At 34.2% G+C, this 27,247-nt stretch overlaps 1 protein-coding gene across 3 annotated transcripts in view; it reads right to left on the reverse strand.

The window, feature by feature from the left end:
* CSPP1 (centrosome and spindle pole associated protein 1) overlaps window positions 1-27,247 on the reverse strand; it is a 112,066-nt gene that overhangs the window by 59,518 nt on the left and 25,301 nt on the right. The window contains exons 5-14 of one of the 3 annotated variants that reach the window (XM_069465546.1): window positions 23,935-24,015; window positions 22,309-22,407; window positions 21,169-21,608; window positions 13,743-13,841; window positions 11,450-11,520; window positions 5,847-5,940; window positions 4,800-4,857; window positions 2,930-3,138; window positions 680-801; window positions 236-314 (exon numbers count right to left, since the gene is read on the reverse strand). In XM_069465546.1, the coding sequence (XP_069321647.1) occupies window positions 236-314; window positions 680-801; window positions 2,930-3,138; window positions 4,800-4,857; window positions 5,847-5,940; window positions 11,450-11,520; window positions 13,743-13,841; window positions 21,169-21,608; window positions 22,309-22,407; window positions 23,935-24,015 (1,352 nt within the window). The remainder of the gene's footprint in view (window positions 1-235; window positions 315-679; window positions 802-2,929; window positions 3,139-4,799; window positions 4,858-5,846; window positions 5,941-11,449; window positions 11,521-13,742; window positions 13,842-21,168; window positions 21,609-22,308; window positions 22,408-23,934; window positions 24,016-27,247) is intronic. The other 2 variants (XM_069465548.1, XM_069465547.1) reach the window with 2 other exon arrangements.

Genomic DNA, 27,247 nt, shown 5'->3' on the forward strand with positions numbered 1-27,247 from the left:
AAGGGAAAATGGGGAGTTATACCATTATCGTTTAATGGGTAGAGTTTCAATTTACAAGATAAAAAGAGTTCTGGAGATGGTGGTGATGATTGCACATCATGAACATATTTTTAAATACCACTAAACAGTACACTTAAAAATGTTAAGATGGTAAGTTTTATATTATGTGTATTTCAACAAAATTTTTAAAAGTGAAGAAAAAGAAAAAAAATTATTCTTTTAACTAACAACTTACACAATAGGTTGTGCTGGTTGGTGGATGACAGGAGCACTAACATAAGCTGTAGGCTGTACTCCCATCATTCCTGAACCATCTTAAAAGAAAAAAAAACAAATATTTATTTCAGGGTATCCATTTAGTAACACTTTATCCCTAAAGAAAAAGATACATAATAAAAATGTTAACTAAGGAAAAGCATCAGTATTTCCTTCTGGGTTAGGAGTTAGCAAAGAACACAAAAAAACAGAAAACAGTTTTTTCTTAAATCTAGATGAAAACGAAATAACTTTGAAATATAACGGGGTTTTAAAATAGGATATTTATGAAGTCAATAAATGTATATAATATTTTAATTAAGCAAAGTTGTGCTTTTCTCATTTAGATATTTTTGGCTTGCACAAAAATCAGTTTTCCTATTGAAACACTGAGGAAAAAATGCTTACCCTATTGATAACTTACAATAAGTAAGACTGGGATCCAAAGTATTCCTGGCCCCATAAAAATAGTATGCATCATCATAAGGAGTTTGATAGTTAGTAGCCAAAGGTGGTAGTAGGGGAGGTGGAGGCAAAGGTCCAATCCTGTATCAAAAGAAAAATAAAAAGTTCTTCTTGTATTTCACTGCAAATTTTTAAAAAATCAAGATATTGTTCTTTTGCAAAAATATTACTGAAAATCCAATCACTACTTTAGAAAAAGCCATCACCTTGCTAGCATTCATCAAAAACTATCACTCAAAAATCAAATAATATAGCATGAAATTTCACAATTTCCAGTGCATTTATGTAAGACAAAAACTTAGGTTACTATCCAGTCAGTTAATATCCTATAGTCACTATGTGCCAGTATAGAACAAAGACAGACACGGTCCCTGTCCCTTGGAAATAACACAGAAACAAACAGCTTCAGCCAAGTATAGTAAATAAAATAATAGACGTAGATGCAGAGTGCTATGGGATCACAGAGCAGGGACATTTAAATCACATAAGGGACAGGAAGAAACCACAAGCATGGCTTTTCAGAAGAGGCAATGCTCAAGCCATCTTACTAGAGTGAGCTACGCACAGATAGAGGAAGGACAGTCCAAGAAGAAAAGGCAAAGAGTTACAAAACAGCATGATTACAAATGGTTTGAAACGGTGTGCTTTTTAACTGTAAAATGTATTATTCTTTCAAAGGAAGTCAACTGTATGTGAAATAAAAAACCACTTAAATATAAATAGTAAAGTCTTGACATAATCTTTAGTATTTCATAAATTTAATAAAACTTCTAAAAACCTCTACTTCAGCGCTTCATTACTGAGTTGGAAATATCTCTGTATTTCCACCAATGCAATATTTTCCAACAGTAAAAATAGAAAGGCAAATTCCTTTAAACGAACAGAAAGAGAAAGGGGGCAGTCTACAATATTCTCACTTTTGAGTGTATCTTAACAGATTCTCCCTTGTCATACACTTCAAAATAATTCTGAAGAACTAAGAAGGCAATGAAGTTCTCTTAAGTAGTGAATATTTTTCACATTTACCAGCCACTCAGCATGTCTAACCTTACTATCCTCACTCCAAAGAAACATCAACAAAAAACTTGAATAACTTATGAAAGGGTACTGTCATCAAGTCTAATTTTATATAAGATTTACATAAGATTAAATCCTCACAACAACCCTATAATTATAGATAAGGAAAAAAAATTACTATTCCACTTTTACAAATGAGAAAATTAAGTTCAACAAAGGTGTGGTTTGCCCAAAATCTGGGTAGAGAAGCCAATCATTTCCATCCCTGATCCAAAGACGAGACCACCACCATATAATGCTCTGTAATTCCAATCTCTTCCAGTCTACTAAGTAGGGAAGCCATCAGATGAAAAAAACAAAGCACCTGATAAATACACTAAACACAGTCCTACAGTTTGTTAGTAGTAAATAAAAGACCAAGTCCTACGAAAAAAGCAAGTATAGCTCAGAAAATATCAATGTTCAAAAAAGTTAAAGACATCTGTAAATTTAAATATTAATACATATTTATAATTAAAAAATTAATAGTGAGTGAAAACTAATCTCAAGTCCTACAAAGAAAGTATAGCCCAGAAAATATATCAGTGTTCACAACATGATTTTCTTTATGCGTAGTCTAGTAGAGCATGATGCCTTTTACCTAGGGAAATCAAATCTTTACCCCAATACCCAAGTTACAGGTTTTATAATCTCAACACTTTTTATTTAAGTTGCATGGCCCTTAAGTAATCACAGAGAATGAGCTTAAGAGAAACACAAGCTAAAATAAAATCATATATATAAAACAGTCATATTAGAAACTTTTTCCACATAAATTGAAGAATTCAATGTTTGCCAAGTGGAAATAACAGAATTGAGGAAAATGTATAGCTTTTATATGTTAAAAGATATTAAAAAGAGATATCCCAAAATATAACCTAAAATTAAATACTAAAATGTACTCAGTGATTCATTTTAAAAACACAAAATCATCTTTAAACAATAAAAGAATGTTGTAAAGATTTCCCTTGCTTTTATAATAGCAGAGAGAAGACCAACAATGAAAACAAATCTGAAGAGAAATTATTTGACAAAGCTGTTAATCGTGCAAACTCTGAAGGATAACGTCATCTGCTTTCAGCACATCCTTCTAAACACAATATATAACAATACCTTACCTAGTCCCCAAACACAAAACATTTTAAACAAGCACCTGGGAGGCACCATTTCACCAAGCGTACTGTTGAATCCATTGTGCAAATCTTCATTTTGAGAAGGCACGGAGTGAACTGATGGCATGGGTGGGGCAGATGGGGCAGATAAAGGAGGGAGAGGTGTCTGGAAAGCTACTCTGGGTCTCTCAGGCGGTATCATCTCTTCAAAGTGTCTTGGTGCCACACTGAACTGCTTTAGTCTATCAGGCTAAAATAAAGGGAAAAAATCTGTTTGTTACATATTATCATAAATTTGAAGAAGGAAGGGACCTCAAAAGACCCTCTATCCCAATAGGCACTTAAGATAGTCACAGAACAACAGAACTTTACAGCTATAAAAGATTTTGAAGATCTAACTCTTATTTTATAAATGGGTAACTGAGGCTCCCTGAGAAGTACATAAATCACCTAGGGTTTAACTGCTATGCTATCATAATTTTTAAATTGCCATTTCTGATATCAAAGTGTTCTGTAGAACAGGGTCAACAAATGCTTTCTATATAGGGCCAGATAGTAAATATATTAGGCTTTTTACAAGGCCATGTAGTCTCTTCACAAAGAACAGACTCAACCATAGTGCTAAAACAGCCATAAACCATACGTAAATGAATGAGCAATGCTATGCTGCAATAAACTTCATTTACAAAAACAGGTAGCAAATGTATTAGGCCACAGGCCACACTTTGCTAATCCCAACTCTAGAACACCATTAATGTGTCCTTTTCTAAGATTTGAACATTAAAAGCAAATCCAAAAGTAATGGTCTAACTAATGGTCTCTAATATTCATCTATTCTCATAAATCAATTGATACTATACAGGCGCTTCAATTCAAAGATAAATAAGAAGGTCTGTCACACACTAATGTAACCATGAATCTACAGTTTAACATGCCAACATAGTACATTAAAAAACTCAAGTTGTAAAAGGAAGTTTTTGATAGCAAAAGCTACTTCAAAGGTATTTATTGCTAGAAGAAAATATATTTGGCTTTGAAATTTACCTTCTTTTTTCTACCATCTTATCAGGAATGATTTCTCAGGTTATTCTAAATGTTTTATTCTATGAACAGTCAGAAGCACATTGGGGGTGATGGTGACACAGTATTAAACTTTTTTAAACAGATAACCCACAGGATATGTACCTAGCATAAGTAAAAGCAAATCAAAAGTTTCCTACACTTGAATAATTTTAAGTTGCTGTATCCTTTTGAAGAATAAACTTTTTCATGAACTTTTTAATGAAATTAAAGGTCCTAATCATTTGAAGATGAAACAACACTTGCCTTAGGAAATAAATACTACATATCCAATTACAGAAGAAGCATATTGTGGTAAGAGAAATAAATTGTTACCTCTTCCTTACTTAACTGCAATGATGTAATTCATTCCATTTAATGACGAATTGCAAAAAATTAAAGTAAAAATAAGATTATTACCTCTCTAGTTTAACATTAAATAAGAATTACTAAAATGCTTTATGACTAGAATTAAAGTTTTTGGTTTCTTTGAAAATCACTTAATATAAGAAAAGTGGTCAAAATATAGTCAAGAAAAATACCCACATAATTGTAAATTAAACTAAGATAACTTTCCCATGGAATAGCACATGTGAATAAGACAGAGAGGACTAATTTAAAATAAACTTAAAATATGATACAGAAATGAAAAAGGAAAAATTACCTGAGGGAAAGAAATAACAGATAAAAGTTAGAATTTGTATTTTATGAAAACTAAATTAAGTTTATTTTATTACTGTTCAAAGTGGCCATTCTCACATTTCTCCCAATATCCTCTATTCCTATCTGCTACCACATTTAAAGCTCATTTTAATGAAACATTAAACAACAAAAGGTGCCAGGAACCCTTACCGATTTCTCAGGGTCTTGTGCTCCAGAAGCCGCAACCCTGAGTTCTAAATCTTTTTCTCTAAACAAAATTTAAGTTTTATATATTAAAAAGTTATAGTAAACATTATCAAAATTATAATCATTGAAACAAACTTACACACAAAGTCTATGCAATACATCTCCAAATACAAATTATTCCTGAATTGACAATAAAGCCTTAAATAATACTGGAAATCAAATTTTCTGACTTGATGCAAAGTAAACTGGAATTCACACGTAACTGACACAATATATAACTCTAAACCAGTGCCTAGAGTACCTCAAAGACTAAGCAATTCACACAAAATGCAAAAATAAAATAAAATCTTTACTTTGTCAAACAAAAAACCTCTTTTAGAGTACATGTATATTTTTAGTTAGCAAAAAGAAGGGTAAAAATTTAAATATAACTACCACCCTTTCTAATAAGCGTTTTTAAGAAAATGATGTTAAAGATGACTAAGATCAGACTTGGCTTCCTCTAAGACAGAGAGAAAAAGGCAAAACTAAAAGACAACAGTCTCAATTCTCTCAAATCAAGATCCCTATTCCTAATTGTAACCTATAATTAATTTCACAAATATTTCTACACAAAAGATTATAAACACTGATATTTATATACAATATAAATACCTGTGATTTATCATATAATTATTTTTATGTGGCATATATGTGTGTGCTTACCCATTTCAGATGGAAAAAAGATAAAATACTCCTATATTTTTACTATATGTGGGATAATCCAATAGGCATACAGAGTATTAAATGCTACCCTAAATCAAGAATTGAGGTAGTCAACGAAGGAAGCAAAAGGCCTATTATAGCATATATACATAATCTCATTTGTTATCTATGACAAAGAAAACAAACACTGTCGTGGTTTTATTTTATTTCCCTTAATGATTTACACTGTGGAGACTGAAATATAAGTGATTTAAAAATCAAAAATAATATTAGGAAAAACATGTCATTTTATACAAATGCATTTTATGTTCAAAACATTTCGTTTAAATGCAAACCTTTCATTACCGTCTCTTGTTCTTCTGTTGCTCAGCCATTTGTTCCAATAGTTCTTGTCTATATTTCTCTTTCTTTCTCTGAATAAGTTCTCGATCTTCACCTCCTAGACAATGGTAAGAAAACAATGTAATTTTTTTTTTTTGAAACAGAGTCTCTCCCTGTCACCCTGGCTAGAGTGCCGTGACATCAGCCTAGCTCTCAGCAACCTCAAAACTCCTGCGCTTCAGCGATCCTCCTGCCTCAGCCTCCCAAGTAGCTGAGACTACAAGTGTGCATCACCACACTCAGCTAATTTTTTCTGTTTTTAATAGAGGCAGGGTCTCACTTTTGTTCAGGCTAGTCTCAAACTCTTGAGCTCAAGAGATCCTCCCACCTTAGCCACCCAGAGTGCTAGGATTACAGGCATGAGCCACTGCGCTGGCTAAGAATGCAATCTTAACTCTTGAGCATCACATGGCACTAAAAACTAAGGGGGGAAAAAAAAAAAACCTCCATTTTTAATTATAACAAAGAATTACTGAATATACAAGAAATATAGAAGGAAAAAATCACATATATCAGTACCTCTTCAATTAATTTCATAATTTACAAGTACCTACTATGTCAGACACAAGGTACATTAATCATTCCTAAGCCTGTCTTTACTCAAAACCTTTCTAAATAACAAAATTTCTTATCCCCAACCCCATTTTCCCAATAATCTAGACATCTTCACTAGTATCTTATATAAGTCCTTTAAATTTAACATACCCGCCCAAAATGAAGGTCTCACAACAATTCCCCCTCTGTTTTCTATTAATGGCCCAATAATAGAGCCCCAAAACCTCAGTGTAATTTTGATTGCTCATCCTCTCTTCTTCACTTCATATGAGGCCCCCTCCTTTCTATTCTCATGGCCATTAACCTTGGATAAGTCCTTTCTACACTTCACCTGGATAGCAACAGTAACTTCCTGACGAGTCTCCCCAACTCCCTTCTCCCAGCATACGTACACATATGCAGCACACTTATATAATAAGACTAATTATCATAAAATACAACACTAATCACACTGGCACACTCCTGAAAAAAATTCAATGGCTACGTCAATTCTACATAAAAAAAATACAAACCACTCACCATGGTATTCCCTCATGTGAAAATCCAATTGGTCAAAACTTTTGGATGCAGAAAATATTGTTATTACTGAATATGTTAATGCCACAAAATAACCTCTTAATCTAGATATGCATGATCTGGAACACTATACAAATCACAAAATATCAAGAATGTAACCCTGACCAGGTGTGGTGGCTCACACCTGTAATCCTGCACTCTGGGAGGCTGAGGTGGGAGGACCACTTGAGCTCAGGAGTTCAAGACCAGCTTGAACAAGAGTGAGATCCCCTCTCTACCAAAAATTAGCTGAGTGTGGTGGCCCGGGCCTGTACTCAGAAGGCTGAGGCAGGAGGATTGCTTGAGCCCAGGAGTTTGAGGGGGGCAGTAAGCTATGATCATGCCATTGCACTCCACCTGGGGCTACAGAGTGAGACTCTGTCTCAAAAAAAAAAAAAAAAACAGAATGCATTCTTTTTTAACATTCTCTACTGCTTTCATTATTGGTCTCCCAACCATCAGTGGGTACACAGCATCTCAGTTTGTCCATTAAGCATAGACGTCAGCAACACTAAGGCTTTCCATGGGGGTAAGATGAATTACAATGTTTTATAATAAAAGTACATATCTTCATTCCACTTCCACCCATGATGGAATAACAAGGACAGGACTTAACCTCCCATTGTAAATAACCAGAAAACTGGGCAAAATACATGAAATAACTGTTTTCCAGGCACTGGACAACAGGCAGCACATGACTATAACACCTGAGAGAAAGAAAATAAAGGAAGTAAGCCCTATAATCACTCCAGTTTCTGCCCAAATGCAATTTCCAGACCACCAGTACAGGTAAGGAGACCCCAAACAGAGCCAGAAAACCGAGTAAAGATCAAAATTCAGGAAGCCTAAAATGGCTGGAAGTTGTGGAGCAAAGATCCAAAAGCAAGCATAAAAAGAGCTTAAAAATCCAGAGGGGTCTGTGTATTCACAGAGTGGAATTCCACTCAGCTGGGCAAACAAACTAAGGGGGACATGTAAACTAAACAATTCTCAGACTTGAAACAAAAGAGAGAAATTCAAGCTCCAGCAGAAGTGGCGTTCTTAGTAGTCTTACAGGGAAGATGCCAAAAAGGTTACTATGTAGTAGCAAATGTTCCCTGGAAAGAAGGCTACTCTAGATGTCCCCAGCTAAGCTTAAAACAGGACTCAGATAGATCAAATTGGTCCTTAGTAACAGAGAAACGTGACCATGGTAGACAAAATTGGAAGATGGCGCCTATGTTCCCTGGTCCTTGGTGCAGACCCCCTGTATAATCCCCTTCCCTTGAGTGTGGGTGGGACCTGTGACTTGCTACTACATGAAAGAATATGGAAAGGTGGAAAAAAAAATTACAGATGTAATCAAAGTACTAAATCAATGAATTTTGAAGTAGTCAACAGGAAATTATCTCAGGTGAACCTCATATAATCAGGTGAAAGCCCTTAGAAGAGAGACTGGACCCTTCCTGAGTTCAGAGAGTCTCCTTGCAGGCATAAAGTGAGCAGCCATGCTGAGGAGGCCCACGTGGCAAGGAAAGCAGACAGCCTCTAGGCACTGTGGGCAGCCTCCAGTGGGCACCCAGTAAGAAGCCAGGGCCCTCAGCCATATAACTACAAGGAAATGAATTCCACCCACAACCTGAATGAGCTTGGAAGCAGATTCTTCCCCACTCAAGCCTACAGATGAAAAACACAACCCGGCAGACACCTTGATTATAGCCTATTGAAATCCTGAACAGAGGATCTGCTCAGTAAGCCATGCCCAGACTCCTGACTCACAGGAGTTTCTGCCAATGTTCAAATGCTCATGAGAAAGACTGGGGTGGACAAAACAGAAGATCTGAAAAAGACCCTTCTATGACACACAGACATAAAACACTCTACAGACCCCTCTTATACAAAGCAAAAGACACAATCTACTGGCTACGGGGCAGAAAATCAACTTGGATCCAACATCCTGAACTCATATATAGCAAAGTCTTATTACCGTTAGTTAGAGGAAGGACAGAAAAATCTGGCACAAAGCCCTCCACAGACATAAAGGAGAGTTTGGCAACCACTCTGGGGAAGGGAAGAAACACTGAGAAAGACCCATTCCTGAGACCCAGATGTACAGGACCAGCCCTGCACCAAGCAACAAGGAACAGCAATCTACTACTGGGGCAGGGGTTTCGGGGGGGATTAGCGTGGAGAGAGAAATGCCCTCTCTGTCAAGAGTATGTAGGTCTTGCTGAAAATCGGGAAGGCCAGGTGTGGTGGCTCACATCTGTAACCCCAGCACTTTGGGAGGCCAAGGCAGGAGGATCACTTGAGGCCAGCCTGGGCAACACAGCAAGATCCCATCTCTACAAAGAAAAAAAAATGAAAACTGGAAAAAGTGCAGGAACAATGAGAAAATCCCTCTGGTACTTCAGGTCCCACATTAAGGACAAGACAGAAAATTCAACACTTCCCTCTATGCAACTGATAGAAGCAGATAAAAATCATTAGGATATACTAAACATGAACACACTATCAACCAACTTAAATGACATTTATAAACCACTATACTCAACAACAGCACTATATACATTCTTTCAAGTACATACTAAACACCAATACAGACTATATTCTCAGCCATTAAAAAAATTTATTAAAGAAGTTCAACAGGCCGGGCGCGGTGGCTCACGCCTGTAATCCTAGCACTCTGGGAGGCCGAGGTGGGCGGATCCTTTGAGCTCAGGAATTCGAGACCAGCCTGAGCAAGAGCGAGACCCCACCTCTACTAAAAATAGAAAGAAATTATATGGACAGCTAAAAATATATATAGAAAAATTAGCCGGGCATGGTGGCGCATGCCTGTAGTCCCAGCTACTCGGGAGGCTGAGACACGGGATCGCTTGAGCTCAGGAGTTTGAGGTTGCTGTGAGCTAGGCTGACGCCACGGAACTCACTCTAGTCTGGGCAACAGAGTGAGACTCTGTCTCAAAAAAAAAAAAAAAGAAGTTCAACAAACTTGAAATAACTGAAATTATACAAATTATGTTCTTGGACTGTAAGAGACTTATTAAACAAGCAGTCAATAACAAAACAACAGAAGAAAAATCACCAAATATTTGGAAATTTAAAAACATACTTTTAAATAACCCATGGTTCTGTTATAAACCCCACCATACATTGTTATTTCATTCTAAGCAATCATTTTATTTTTTTAACAAAGCAAAAGGCCCCAAATGACATCTCTCAGACAAAATTATGCGAAGACAAATTTCAATTCAATTGAAGTGAGAATATCATAACAATCAGAGTCACATAAAGATGAAATGCGCTGCCACTGGAGAGAATAAGTTTCCTATAGGTAAGTACAAATATAGTTTGGGGGGGGAAGATACAACCATGAGAAAAGTCATTGGGTTAAATGACTCTAATGGTTTGTTCTAAACATTAGAGTCTATTATCTCATCAAATATTCATCCATAATTCCTAGATTGCATTAATGATAAACTCATGCCATTCATCTTTAAAATGTCAGGGGAGAGTAATCCTTTTATTGCTAAAATTAATTATCAGTGGGCTCGCAGCTCAGAAAGTCATTTCTCCTATTTTTACTACATTTAACAAAACACATAAGAATATAGCCTTCACTACATGGTACTGATAGCCTAAATTGGTCACTGTGCTCTTACAGATATTATACTAGAATGAAATTATAGTTGCTATACTATTTTTCTCACAGTAGCCATTTTAGGAAACAAAGATCTAAAAATATAATGAGATTAGATGTCTCTAAGCCAAGATTTAAATTATTGACTGCTTTTAGGTTGAATGTACCTAAACTGTTACCTAATTTCTCCATATACTTTACTAAAACCAAATTTCAGTTAATTTTTTCTATAAGTTTTCACATAAAAAACAGACCTCTTTTTTACCTAAAGGTACAAACAGGAAACACACTGTTTCTGATATTAAATTGTGACAAGTATAATACAGCAAATCAACAAGCTTATATTCAGCAAAAACCTTGACTTCTGATAAAATAAATAGAAAATCTGGACCATTATCATGATTTGAACAAAATAGATTCTCAGAAACATGACAACAACAAAGAAAAAAAGGTTTAATTCAGAGAAACTGAACTAAAATACAAGGCAGTTTTGTCCTCGCTGAAGAAACAAGAAAAAAGAATGAAGGAAAAGAATTATCACATAAAAAACACAATATAAGAAATAGCCACACTACAACTAAGTGCTAATAAAATATGAAAAGTATATTACTGAAACCAATATTTCACTTATCTATAGAAAACACATCACTAAATAAGTTATTCAGCTTTAAAATTATAGAGATATATAATACATATTAAATGCTTAGCTTAGTGTCTAGCATAAAGTAAGTGCTCTATTAGTAAAAGTAGTATTAATTAAAACACTGAGTTCTCACTAAAAAATTTTTATAAGACACTCTGCACAAGTCTAACCAACTAGAAGTTTTGTACATACCAAAAAGCATCCCCGCAAAAGGACTACAGATCTCTTGATTAGTAGATTTGGATGGTTCATTGTTCCGAGAGCTATAATAAAAAAAGAGAGAGAGAAAGAATTAAAATCCAGATAATTTTCAGAAGTAAAATTTAGAGTAAATGTGAATATGAGTTATTGGCCTTTCAAACTACTATGGACACTATAATATTTACATATTTTTTAAGTTAAGGTAAAATCATTGCATTTTATCTCTTTCTAGAGTGAGACCCCAACATATTCAGGCTCTAAAAAAAACCTTTTTTTAGCCTGCTTCACTGGCTCTATAAGTACTCAAATAAAATCCTTTTTCATAAAAATAATTACCCCAGTAAGGAAAATGAATGTAAGTATACATACATAAATCCTAAAAAGAAAAGAAGTGTGACCTCTGCACACCCTTGGAAAAGATCCCTAAAAAACTCTTCCCTTGGAAGACAGAAAAAAGATAACTCCCTCAAAGAAAATTAGTGAACTAGAACCAAATAACAAATTCTCTTATTGTAAGCATTGTTTATATGTTACTTTCTTCAAAGAAAATAGACACCTTTCTTGACATATGACAGTATTATCTTCATTATATACCATAGATTCAGAACTATTAATATTTGTCCTTATATATGACACAAGCAACCCACCAAAATGATAAAAATTATAAATAGAAAGAAAACATTAATATAAAACATATAACATTAACATAAAACACATTAATATAAAACACATATATCCTTTCTTTTCAATATGACAGAAATACACACGAGCACTAATTTGACAAAGTAAAACCTACAGAATGGGAAAAAATTTTCGCATACTACACATCAGATAAAGGACTGATAACAAGAATCTATTTAGAACTCAGGAAAATTAGTAAGAAAAAATCGAACAATCCTATCAAAAAGTGGGCAAAGGACATGAATAGAAATTTTTCAAAAGAAGATATAAAAATGGCTAACAAACATATGAAAAAGTGTTCAACATCTCTAATCATCAGGGAAATGCAAATCAAAACCACAATGAGATGTCACTTAACTCCAGTGAGAATGGCCTTTATCAAAAAGTCCCAAAACTATACATGTTGGCGTGGGTGTGGAGAGATAGGTACACTCATACACTGCTGGTGGGACTGTAAACTAGTGCAGCCCCTGTGGAAAGCAATGTGGAGATACCTTAAACAGATTCAAGTAGACCTACCATTCCATCCAGCAATCCCATTATTGGGCATCTACCCAGAACAACAAAAGTCATTCTATAAAAAAGACACCTGCACCCGAATGTTTATAGCAGCACAATTCACAATCGCAGAGATGTGGAAACAACCCAAATGCCCATCGATTCATGAATGGATTAGCAAAATGTGGTATATGTATACCATTGAATATTACTCAGCTATTAGAAATAATGGCGATATGGCATCTCTTTGGTTCTCCTGGAGAGACCTGGAACCCATTCTATTAAGTGAAGTATCCCAAAAATGGAAAAATAAGCACCACATGTACTCACCAGCAAACTGGTTTCCCTGAGTGCACATTTGGGAATAACACCAATTGGGTATCAGACAGAGGTCGGGCTGGGTGGAAGGGATGGGTGTATACCTACTTGTTGAGTGCGATGCGCACTGCCTGGGGAATGGACACGCTTGAAGTTCTGACTGGGGGGGGCGGGCTGGGGGGAGGGGAGGGGTGCACACCTACATGATGAGTGTGATGTGCACTGTCTAGGGAATGGACACAACTGAAGCTCAGACTTGGAGGGATGGGTAGGCATGGGCAATGTATATAGCCTGATCTTTTGTACCCCTATAATGAGCAGAAAAACAAACAAAAAAATAAAAATAAAAATAAAGAAAATAAAAAAATAAAATAAATAATAAAATTTTGAAAGAAAAAGTGACACTGCTGGAACATTTTCAATCTATATCCAGTCAAGTTGCATCACCATGCCTCCAAGATATTTTAAATTGATTTTTAGTCCTTAAAATTATACTTATTTCTCCTTCCATTATTTCAAAAAAATTTATATATTTTTTAATGATAGGGACTTATTCAGAACACCTTAGCACACTTTATAACCAAAAATTTGTTTTTCAAAAGAATGCCGTAAAGCACTACAAATTTTCATTTAATACTACCTCCTCACCCTGTTTTTCCCTTTAATTCATTTCTCACAAATAAGGAAGGCTGTTAATATGTCACACCTTTTTCAGTAAGCCACTTTTAGGCAGGTGCTGTTTCACAGTGTAATGACTGAAGGGGAGATTTAATATTACATACTGTACCTTTTATTTCCAGCAGATGAAATTCGTGTGTTTGACCGTTCTGTCACATCACCATCATACTCCATAGGAGGCCCATTCCCTTGTCTGTTCCCGTGCATCCTTCAAAACACATTAGCTTATAGAGCATGTCCCACATACCTTGGACCTTCTTATATTTCCTTGGTGTTTTTACATTTGTTGTTGGAAACATTATAGGGAACAATGTTATAATGAAGTTTTACCGTAAACACATTCTAAAATTAATTTAAATGAGATTTGTCTCAAGTATGATCTGCTGGATAATGAGGCACAAAGAGTGTTGATTTAATAGTCTTTTTTAAAAATTAAATTTTTAAAATTATTTCAATATAACTTTTAGAAATTTTTAATTTTAAAATTACAAATATACTAACACTTTTTTATCATTCACTTAAATGAATAATTGAGTACCTACTATGTTCCAAGTAGTATTCTAGGCATTGGGTATTCAGACATAGTCCCTGCAGCATTCATGAAGATTATAGCCAAATTCAAAAGAAGATCATTTTTTAAATCAAAATTCATAGATTCGTGGAATTATTTCATTGTATGTATAACCCTTTAAACTTAAAAATATAGCATCAGTCTTATCAACAAATTAAATCAAATGCAGCAAAACATGGTATTTGCCAACACTGTAAATCACATGAAAGAATAAATGTTAGCAATAGATGAATGGAAAACATAAACAGGCTAATAGAAAATGATTAGTTCACTTTACTTACAAGGTCATAAACAACAAAAACAAATATTAGAATGTTTTTTATTTCCTTCTTAAAAAACCTTTTTAGAAAATGAAAAATTATTTTAAGTAATTTTTTTTCCATTTGGCAAACACTGATTTTTTTTTTTTAGCTTAATTTCTCATACCAGAGACGCCAACATGACTTTTCACCCAACACATAATAGCATCCATGAAAACTAGCATTCCATAAGTCATATTTCTTTACATGACTACTGAGTTACCATCAAACTATATTGTCTTTCTCAAGAGGTCTATTAGAAAGAAATATAGTTGTTAAAATATTATTCAATATTTTAGGTGAATTTCATTATCATATTAAGAAAAATGGCAATTTTTAGAAAAATAGTAGCTTCTTACTCTCCATAGAACCAGCATATAAAATTCTTCACTCATTTCCATCACACAAGCCACTGTCAATATCATTGGTAGAGAAAAGGCTATTTGGAATTTTAATCTTAACTATGATTTGGCATAATATCTGGCTTCCATTTTGTACCTGTATCTAAAACAGAGCCCTCTCAAAAAAGGATCTCAGCCGGGCATGGTGGCTCACGTCTGTAATCCCAGCACTCTGGGAAGCCAAGGCAGGAGGACTGCTTGAAGCCAGGAGTACAGACCAGCCTACGCAACATAGCAAGACCCCCATCTCTACAAAAGATTTTTTAAAAATTAGCCGGGCCTGGTGGTGTGTGCCTGTAGTCCTAGCTACTTGGAAGGCTAAAGCAGAAGGATCACTTGAGCCCAGGAGTTTGACACTGCAGTGAGCTATGATGGTGCCACTGCACTCCAACCTGGGCCACAGAGTGAGACCCTATCTCCAAAAACAAAAAAATAATTTCAAATTTATTTCCATTTATCAAAATATACCCCATTTTAATTCCTAAAGCCTAGCTGCTCAAATCTCTTTGCTAAACTGACGTATCAGCTTAGCGTCATTCCCTACTGTACACTTAACGAAATAGGTAAATATAAACTCCAACTCAAATTTGTAATTAACAATGCCAGGCAACCAGATTTAGTTATACTGGAACCTATAAATATACATGTGCAGAAAAGAGTTACCACAGCAGACCTGAGACTGCCTATCCTTAAAAAAGCCTGATTGCACAGTTGGCCCTTGGTTGGTAGCTGGGAGCATACATTTTGGGAGAGAGTTCCCAACATTCCCAGAACTGGTAAAAGTGGCTCACTGTGCCTAAACGGTTTGTACAAACAATATAGTTTAGCCTAAATATGTGCTTTGCTTCAGGGATTCTGGAATTTTAGCACATGCTAGCATAAGGGTGCCTACATGATCAGCCCCCAGTAAAAACCTTCGGCACTGAATCTCTAATGAGCTTTCCTGGTAGACATTTCACCATATTGTCACAATTCAATGCAGGAGGAATTAAGCATGTCCTGTATGACTCCACTGGGTTAGAACTCTTGGAAGCTCGTCACTGGTTTCCTTCAGATTTTGTCCAATGTGCCTTTTTCTTTTGCTGATTTTGCTTTGTATCTTTTAGCTGTAATAAATCACAGCCATGAGTACAATTACACCCAGAGTCCTATGGGTACTCCTAGCAAATCACCAAAATCTGGGAGTTGTCTTGGGAACCTAAGACATAATGCACAAAAGTAAATTAATTGACGTGGTAAAGAGATGTCTATACCAGTGAAAAATTTTAAATATATAGTAATTCAAAGTTAACCATTTTTGAAAGCTTGACTTGGGATCCCAGAATTAAGGGCCACTTAGATATACAAAAATTTTTTCTAAAATTTACCCAAGGGTTTATGGCTTCCTGCATTTTCACTGAAGTTGTCTGAAGACAATATTAGGATTTACAATTCTAGCTTACCTTTATACACCTGGACCCAAAATATCTACACTAAAAAAATGTTTTATAGGTTCTTCAGAATATATAAATAATAAAGTAATCATCATAAGCACAAGAGGTCATTTTCAAAGTTCATTCCAAATTTAAGAAATAATTTTATTTATGTATAAGGTCAAGGTCTCTTTGCTAAAATCTACAGTAAAACCTAAAGACTTCCTAGAGGATGGCCCATATGAACGATGTTCTAAGGTATATCTTTCACTGAAGGAAAAAAAAGTCTTTAACAAGATTTGGAAAAATCCCCTCTTCAAATCACTTTCTTCAAAAAAATTTAAAGAGTCCCCTCTGTCACTGATAATTACAACCAAATCAAGATTGAAGAACTGTTTAAGATGCCAAAAAAAAAGAGTAGAGATATGTATTTCGCTAAAAAGATAATAAAATCTTAAGGTATCCTATTCAATTTTATGAAATGACTGATATGATTGTGCTTATCTTTGTTAAATCAAGGAAGAATTACTGTTCACAAATAGAAGGGAAGTTAAACTGTAAAGCCAAATTATGGTCTGGAAAGTTAGCCACCTTATTCTCTATAAAAAAATCCCTATAATTTTGATGCCATTTCCTTCATGTACTAAAATTTCTTTCATACATCTAATAAATTTAGCATTTAATCACTCTTAACTATCCCTATTAGTTCACTTTAACAGCTTTTATGGTAGTCTTAGAATTTATTTTTATAAACTTTACTGAGGCAAATCAAGTCCTCAGTAGAGGACTGAAGTTTTCTGAAGAAAGGAACTGGCGAGAGTCAGCAATGGTTTCACCATTGCTAGCTCTCCTCGATCTTCTCAACATTAAGGGGTAACTGACAGATGTAATGTCCAGAAGTAATGTCAGCTAAATGTCTAAGAACAACCTGATTCTAAACAAAGTCCAGGGTTCAGTTTGGGTTTAGTATGTCCTTGGAAATCCTTTCCATTTAGCTGTGGCAATACCAGATTAAGACTATCCCTGTGACCCAGAAGAAATTTATCTAAATATTCTATGATTTTAAACACATAGGTTCACTTACCACACCCTCAACACATTGGGTTTTGTCAGAAAGCAGACACCTCATAAAGGAGTTTGCTTCCTTTAAAATGCAAATCAGATATGACCAAGGAATGAAATAACTACAAAATGGTTTCACCATCATACTACCAATAAGGAAAAATGTATGATAAATGGAAAAAGCTTTTTCTCTCTCCTATTTCATTGAAGACATGAGTCAACAACTTTATTTGAGTAAGTAAAAATCTTAATGCCCAAAGAAACCAGGTATAGGCTAGAGGCCAAGTTTACCCTAAAAATTAACATGTTAATCTTTAAGGGAAAAAAAAAAACAAAAAAACTTCCTTTACAAAAGAAAAGCAAACTGTTTAAAATGACAGGCATTTTAAGCTAACTAATTTAAATGTGAATAAACAACTCCAAAATGATAACTAACTTTTCTCTTTTCCTTAATAAGCCATAAAATCAAACTACTTCCGAAACAAATTTACAGTGTTTACCCTATAAATTATTATAAAAATAAAATCTTTACCATCTATTGGTCCTGTATTGATATAGCCTACAGGAAGGAAGAATCCAATTTCCTCTTTACAAAAAAAAAAAAAAAAAAAAAAAACCCATCTACTTCATAATAATTGTAGTTACAGCACTTTGCTTTCATATTAAGAATTTCTCTCTTGTGAATGAATTCTGCTATTAAGGGTACTCTCACTACAGAAGTTAAAGAAAAACTGCAAGATGTTAACTGTGGATCACCATTTTTTTCATTGTTTTCAGTTTTTTCCTAATGTTTGTATCTACTTGAATAACATTGTTTTGTATTATCAATGCCATCTTTAAGGTGGGCAAAATAATTACTAAAAAGGCCCTTTCAAAGACAAATGAAAGTTAACTACTAAAAAAAAAGTAACACTAAACTAAATAACTTATATTGTAACAAGCCATTTCTCCTCATTTATGTCTTACATATTAAGCACACACACTCCTAAGAAAAATATCCTATACTAAGTAAGCATTTAATCTATGTGGCTAACACAGATTTTAATTTCACCTGAAGTATCATGTCAGAATTTTGTAAATGACTATTAATTATATACTAGCAAATTTCAACATTTAAGTAGAATGGAAGTGCTAACTACATTGATCACAGAGAAACTAAAAAAACAGCATTTTTTAATGCTAAATACTTCTTTTATTCATTAACATTGATTAATGTAAAACATCATAAAGTAATATATTAACTTCTACAGCTCAAGACTAAGATGACTGTATTTAAATAGAGCCTATAAATTCCAAAGTATCATAAGACACAGTTACATTCAACTCTAGAAAGCTCCTAAAAGGTTATAAACTTTATTCAAATTGGTAAATATGTATAAATAAATGATACACATACACACAACACAACTGTCAATCACAGTACTAAACACCTTGTTAATTATTTAAGAACACTGCCAGTGATTCATGATATGAGTTTAGGAAAGTAAATATCATTTTCTGAGGAAAACTTCAGCTTTCCCATATTTAAAGGTGGGGAAATATTTCACTAATAAATATATTATGGTATATGAAAAAGTTTATAGGGTAATTAGAAAGGAACTGAGACCAAAAATGTAAAAAGTATTATAAATTAAAACTGGAATTTATCAGACGCTGACTTTTAGAAAGAAAAAAAAAGACAAGGGAAACTTAGAAGAATGGAAGAAAATTAATTTTGCACTTCTCATACTCCATTATAATTATTTTTTTGTCAAGAACTTCTGGTTAAGATTACACAGTATATTAAGAATAAATGCTTAGAGCAAGAGACCAAATGCAGTTCCACATTTCTTTAGTCTCAAAATTTTCAGTAACAAATAGAATCATTTCTTCTACCAACCACTCTGCCTATTAAATATACACCTCTGAATGACTGATGGGAAATATTGAGGGGGGCTGGAAATAAGGAAGCTACAAATCTCAAATCTAGAAATTCAATTTTAACTTCAACTGCCATAGAGACATATAAAACATCTTAATATGTGGAGATGTAAGAGTTGATACATTAACAAAAGGAAAGTAATGTGTAATATGATTTACATTTTGAAGAAATGCTTTAAAGCATTTAACAAGAATTATTCTTACTCAACCTCATGTTTAGTCTATTCTTAAAATACTATTTGGGGAAGTTTATATAGAAAGAGTTCATTTCACTTATGGGATGCATAAGAAAATAAGTTCTCAAATAACCAGGGTGAAATTCATTTGTTAGTTCACATATAAAGTTATCACAGGATATAATTATAAACATAATAGATTAAAACATATACAAAACAAAGCAACAACCATAACATGTTTTGTAAAATTCCAAACTTAAAAGATACGCATTACATTACACTCTAAAGGTAAACAAACACCATAAAGGAAAAAGAAGTTTTCGTGTACAAAGAAGACATTATCAAGAGTTCAAAATTACCTATAAGTCCTCAACTGAGAGTTCAGATATAAGCATTTTCAAATATAACACATTATAGGATTTGGAGAATTTTCTAAAGTACAATTAGATTCAGATCAGAGAAACTATAATAGGCATTCCAAAATTCTAATCCTTCACTGAAATTACCTAAATCAGGGTGAATATTAAAAATACTGTGTGAGTAGGACATAACAGCTACAGAAGAAATAGAAGACAAAGAATCGTAAAAGGTTTGTATTGTTATTAATAATTAGAATACTAAATGCGCTAGTATTACCCCTGAGAAAATTTTTTAAATTACAAAAAAGTAATCTATTTGTATTAACAAATAAAGCAGGTCTCATAAACTGCTCAAAATTTAGATTTAAATCTTTCAAGTTAACAAGTGTATGACAAATATGGGACCCTGTGGTGTTTCTATATTCAAATCAAAAGTTAGGTTAAACTACAGCAAGTTTCCAGTGCCACATTGAAACAAATACGACTTAACAAGAAGATAAAACCTCATTTAGCAATCAAGAAATTACAGATAGTGTCACATAAACAATCATTCAAAGAAATTGAAAAGCATCTGAAAATCTGATCAAAAACTTATGAATACAGAAATAAACTCTTCTTTTTCTTTTTTTTTGGGGGGGGGGGAGCAGGGTAGAGACAGGGTCTCGCTATGTTGCCCAGGCTGGTCTCAAATTCCTGGCCTCAAGCAATCCTCCTGCCTCGGCCTCCCAGAGTGCTAGGATTACAGGCATGAGCCACCACACCTGGCCTAAACCATATTTTATCTATATTAAAGGTGTCCCTTTTTCCACATTTGAATATCTGAAATTAGGATGGCCTTCGACCTGGTTTTAAGTCAAGTTATTGCAGAAAGGAGTCATTTTTCCCCTGCCAGTCATCTAGGGGCACCATGAATTGGAATCCTTGCCTCGAGATGTATTTGGACACTACTGTGAACCTGAATCAGTACTGGTTTACATTTCAAATTCTCAGGGAAGAATTTTTTTTTTTTTTTTCCCCTCACTCCCTCCACTTAGTGCCAACGTTGGGATGTGGACATTTCCTTTCTGTCCCTCTCTGCCGAAATGTTTAATTCCCATTCATGTACTTTTAGATGAAGGGGTGTAGCCTTTCAGTTTCCCAGCTTTATAACAGTGCCCCCACCTCGAGTGTTTTCTTTTTCCCTCTCAACGGTACATAAAATAATGGTGCATCTTAGAACTGATATCATCTTAGAATTAATAAAATACAGTAAATCAAATGAAATTTTCTCCCTAATATGATAATAAAAAGTAACAGCAATATTAATTAAGAAAATAAAAATGAAGTGGTAAATACCTGTCATTTGGATACACTCTCAAAAGTCTTCTATCAAAATCACTTTCATATCTAAATCTCTCATCCATTTCTTCACTTACTTCAGGATCTTGGTCTGGTCTATAATATTGTCTATCAAAAACACGATCCTCATTAAATCTGCGAAATCTTCTATCTGGAATGCCAGTCTTGCTTGCAAACCTTTGATGTTTTGTATTGGAAATGCCCACTTCTTCATTAGCTTTTTTAACAATTCTTCTATTCCTTAATTCAATTTCATCATCTAGTTGTCGATATCTGTCCTCTTCCAGTCGCCTTTGGTTCAAAAGCTCTTCATATGCCTCTGAAGGAGTTAAGACACCTTTCCTAGGACCCTCTGAATTTTCACAAGATGTTTGTATTTGTGAAGATAAATCAGGCTTAACTTGACTTACAGGTTTTTTATTTCTTTGACTGTTGGGCTATATTCAATTAAAAAAGCAAAAAGAAACCAATCTTAATGAGATACCATCACTTAAAAGGTAATTAAACCCTCAAATTATGCTTACTCTATCCATCTCAATGCTGACATTTAATCACCCCTAAGAAATAGGAAAAAAAATCTGAAGAAAATTTATCTACAAAACTTATTAAATATCAGAAGACAGGCAACAGTAATATGGATAAGTGACTTTAAAAAAAAGGATAAACTAAATGCAAATTGCTATCCAAGGAGATATTAGGTATATTTTGGTAGTTAAATATTACTTCAAAATATTTCAAATTAAATTCTTTCTCAACACAAAGAATACACAGGTGGTAAATGCTGTGGCCCTCAAAACATTGACCACCTTTAAATTTGGAAAAAATATATAGCTAGAAATTGTCAATATAAAAAACATTTAAACATAAAAAATAAACAAAAATCTTTTAACAAAACTGATCTCTAAAATTAAATCTCCCTCATAAGGTTAAATGTTAAAAGATAAGGTAAGTTCTTCAATATGAAATAAAACAATTTCCAAAACTAAGTATTTAAATATCCTGTGTTTGATTTAATTTGGCTTGCTTTTTCAAATATTTTCATAAAAATCAAGGGAAATGTCTAAAACATAAAAAACTTTTTGAGTAACAAATATTCAGCCTTTGGTATTAAAGATTTACTTTTAAAGCAAAACCTACCTCAGTATTCTTTTCTACCTGTCTGAATTTTTCACTGGATTCTTCCTTACCCCTGAGAAACTGATTGTATTCTTTGTTGCGTTCAAGTTTCAACCTTTCCTTAAAATAGAAATCAAAAGGCAATATTAACTTCCAACTTCAGGAAAAAGTACATTACGGTCAAATTAGAATGTCAAATCAGAATCATACAAATCAGAACTCTTACCCAGAATCAAGCCTTACTAATAATTTCAAGGATAGATGTCGTTGAAAAAATTAAGCAGGTGGGAGCGGGGAGGAGAGGATGGGTAAATTCATAACTAATGGGTACAATGCACACTATCTGGGTGATAAGCACACTTATAACTTTGACTCAAACAGTACAAAAGCAATTTATGTAACCAAAACATTTGTACCCTGTAATATTCTGAAATTTTAAGAAAAATCACTGTTAGACATAGGAGAAGCAGGAAGAGGTCCAAGACCACCAATGTAGCTCCGCAGGTCTTTCTTGCCACGTGAGAATAAGCATAGTTACATGATTTGGTCCATTAACACATGAGGTCTGTAACAGAAGGGAGCTGTTTCTTTTTATAAAACATCTCCATTTTATACTCTAGTAGTTTACAGAGCTCAGATGATATTTTCCAAAGAGCCATGCCCCATAAATCCAGAGATTCCAGGCTTGTTAACCAACAGCAATTCTAGACAAATGAGATACATTCTGCAAAAAGCATTCATAGATAAATCTCTCCCACTAGTAAATACAATGAATGTCTGTCATGAACATGTTTCTAAGGATATATGACGGGGTTACCTTTCTTCTTTCCTTCTCAGGGATACCTCCCTCCCCTATTCCCCCAACTCACTCCCCCTACATCCCTGCTGCTAACAATTTCCTTCCCAAGGTTAAAGAAGGATCCTCATTATATTTTAAATATAAAAAGTTAAAATTATCATAGATACTAAAATATTATAATGAAATGTTCTGCTAAAACTAAAATATATTGCATTAGGAAATGTTCTTAAACCCTAATACCTCCAATGTCACTGAAACAATGTCATCTAAAAAAAATCAAAGAAACTAGATCTGTTTTTTGAAACTTGTTAATTGTCCATTTTATCTTATATATTATTTCATGATCTCTGATTTACCCTGGGAAGAGAGTCTCTACAAGAGGTGTACAGTGCTTTATCACAACCACCTCTAAAGAGTATAGACACATGTTAGTGGAATAACAGAAACACACATTTAAAGAGTCCCTACCCTCAACCCCACGTAAAAGCTCACTATACTATCAGTTCCATTCATTCCACAGATAACCATGTCACATGGTATAAACTTTGTAACTGAGAAACCAATGCTGAAAAAAATGAATTCTGAATATTCAATTATGTATAACTGAATACAGTAAAATAATCAACTTATTAAAGAAATATATCTCATTACAAGATAACAAATGTAATATTTAAAAATTTCTTTTAAGCATCACAACTAGAAACTCCATGGATTTTTGAAAAAGAAATATATTCAAGTATAGGGAAATTATGTAACCTTCTATTTGCATTTAAATCAGAAGTGTGTTCTTTCATGATTTTGATGCCTTGGAAAACTGCCACCCACAATAACTGCTCCTATCCACCTACCTTGGCAGATAACCTCTCACCAATAGGAAGAGAAACTCCCAGAGTAGATGGATCTGTTTCACCCGTGGTTAGAAAATTTTTCTGTACATATACACATTAAAAAAATATATTACCTAATTGCTTTTATAAAATGTTTCATAAATGTCTTTACATTCCATATTCTTAACTAGTATTGCATTATGAAGAGCAAAAGAATGAAATGGAAATGAAGACAGAAACTACAAATCTACAGAGACCAGACCAAAGCAATTGGAAAAAAGATAGTTTTTTTCTAATCAACAACTCCCTGAAAGGGAGAATCAGGCCTTAATTTTCATTTGCAATGCATATATATATATATATATATATTTTCAAGATGATTAGAAGCATGGAAAAAAGAAAACTTTCCCAATATATACTCCTCTTCTAAGCACATATTCTTCATTCTCAGTCTTCTACTGTTCTTTTATTCCTAAGGCAAATTTAAACTTCCTCACAAATCTCCTTATGCATGCTACGGTAATGGGTTTTTTTTCTATTTTTCCTATAATTATATGAATGAATATCTACTGGAATGCCAATAGATATTTAATATAAACTATGAACACTGTCTCTTTACGTGTCCCTACATTCTTGTTCATTAAGCATTTAACTAGCAGTCAAAAGACCAAGGATTTATGACTACCTCCAACACTTATCAGTTGTGTAACACTGACCAGGTCAGTTAACTTCTCTGACAGACTTTTCTTCTTCTGTAGAATGATACCTGCTCTGCCTACCTACCAAAGCTGGCGTAAGGATCCAGGAGGATAAAAAATGTAAAATTTCTTTGAACACTATAAAGCAAATATAAGAGACTAGTAAAAATATACATAATCCTCAACTTTCTGGTACTTAGTGCTTACTAGTCAAATAATCTAGAATAAGTTACTTCTCTGCCTCAGTTTCTTCATCTGTGAAACAGAGATAATGCCATCTACATCAGGTTATGAGGATTAAATCAATCAATAACTGTTAACCTCTAATTCCATACCTTTTATTTATTCATTAAACAAGCAATTATCAACCATCTAATTAATACTTTCTAGGTGCTATTTTAGGTGGTAGGAAGACAAAGATAAGCATACATTCCTTATATTCTACAGATTTACGATTCAGTTAAGGAAACAGACATTTTAACAAATAACTACAATACAATGTACTAACTGCTACAAAAGCATTATATTCAAAATATTATGGGAATAGTGATTAGTAAAAGTGATTAATAAAGTTTCATTAAATCTGAGTTTACAAATGAGTTGTGCTACAAAAGCTAATTTGAAAGTTGGTTGTATAGGACTGTAAACTTATTTGACAGGGGAAACAAAGCCACATGACTAGAGCCCTGAGTCAGCGCACCCTCTATATACTGAAACACACTATAAATCCAATATTTTGTAAAATTATAAATGTATGAAAAAATATAAAGTTCCAACCCTGGGAAGACAGATAAAACATCCTCATTTCTTCATTGGGCAATTCCCCACTCCCAACACAGGTCCAGGATGATGTTTGAAATTTTCAATAAAATGAAAAAAATAAACAATAAGGACAACATAGTGAGTTTTTCAAAAAGCTGGATTGTAGTCATTCACTCATTCATTCAATAGATATTGAGCACCTACTATATGCCCAAACTCTTTGATACATTTCTTCATCAGTGAAGAAAACAGAGATCCCTGCCCTCCTAAAGTTTACATTCAAGCAGAGGAAACTGACAAGAAATAATAAACATAATGAAGACTAATTGTCTAATATGCAAGATGGTGATAACTATTGTGACAAAAATTTTTTTTTAAAAAAAACACGCCACAGGCTGGGCACAGTGACTCATGCCTGTAATTCTAGCACTTTGGGAGGCCGAAGTGAGATGATTGCTTGAAGTCAGGAGTTCAAGACCAGCTTGAGCAAGAACAAGACCCCATCTCTACAAAAAATAGGAAAATTAGCTGGGCATTAATCCCAGCTACTCAGGAGGCTAAGGCAGGAGGAATGCTTGAGTCCAGGACTTTGAGGTTGCAGTGAGCTATGATGACACCACTGTACTTTAGCCCATGAGACAGAGTGAGACCTTGTTAAAAAAAAAAAAAAAAAAAATACAAATAAAAAAAATTTTTTTATTAAACCCAGGCTACAGATAGTACAGGCTTCTAGGGGAAGAGGGTGGGAAGAACAGATATCAGAGTTCCCTTTTGGACATGTTCTACATAAGATACCAGTTAGATTTCTAAGTGAAAATGTCAAGTAGGCAGCCACATGGAAAAGTCTGAGGTTCAGACAGACAAAGGTCTGGGCTGGAGATATTTTAATTTACTAATTCAATTTAAAAACTGTTCTTCTAAGATCATGTCCTTACTATGTTTAGATGGTCAAGCATCTTTTATTCTAAAAACCAGAAAGAAGATGGTAGTTGCTTATTTTAATAGCTCTTCTTGGCAAATTAAAAGGTGTTTTGTTTTTTTTTTTAATTTAAATATCCATGAAATCCTAAAGTCAGGAAGCTGCAAGGGATCCAGAAGAAGTGATACTTGGAAACCAAACATATTCCAGGGGTCCAAGAAGCTGCATCCACTTCTCCCTATTCTATGTAGTTTCCTTTTTCCCTCCTTTCCTTCTACCCCCACCTTCTCAGATATCAACCAAAGATTGTCTTTTTCATTTTAAGGAAATATCATTCCTCTACCACAACTATATTCTTGATAATCCAACACCAAAAATCTCCTTCACATCCCTTTGAATTTAAAGATTTGTACCCCTTGGCCGGGCGTGGTGGCTCACGCCTGTAATCCTAGCACTCTGGGAGGCCGAGGCGGGTGGATCGCTCGAGGTCAGGAGTTCGAGACCAGCCTGAGCAAGAGCGAGACCCCGTCTCTACTAAAAATAGAAAGAAATTATATGGACAACTAAAATATATATAGAAAAAATTAGCCGGGCATGGTGGTGCGTGCCTGTAGTCCCAGCTACTCGGGAGGCTGAGGCAGAAGGATCGCTTGAGCCCAGGAGTTTGAGGTTGCTGTGAGCTAGGCTGACGCCACGGCACTCACTCTAGCCTGGGCAACAGAGTGAGACTCTGTCTCAAAAAAAAAAAAAAAAAAAAAAAAAAAAGATTTGTACCCCTTGATCTCTTATACTTTCATAAAGGCAATTTCTTCTTATGCCCCCTCACCAACATTCTTTTTTCTCATCTTAGATTTATGAAGTAACACAAAATCTACAAATGAAAATGGTAGATATCTGATACCAGAGGAAAGCTCCATGCCAGAGGAAAACCCCACCCAGTAAGGAAGGGGGAGAT

Source organism: Eulemur rufifrons, chromosome 3 (assembly GCF_041146395.1).
Source record: "Eulemur rufifrons isolate Redbay chromosome 3, OSU_ERuf_1, whole genome shotgun sequence".
Classification (NCBI taxonomy): Eukaryota; Metazoa; Chordata; class Mammalia; order Primates; family Lemuridae; genus Eulemur; species Eulemur rufifrons.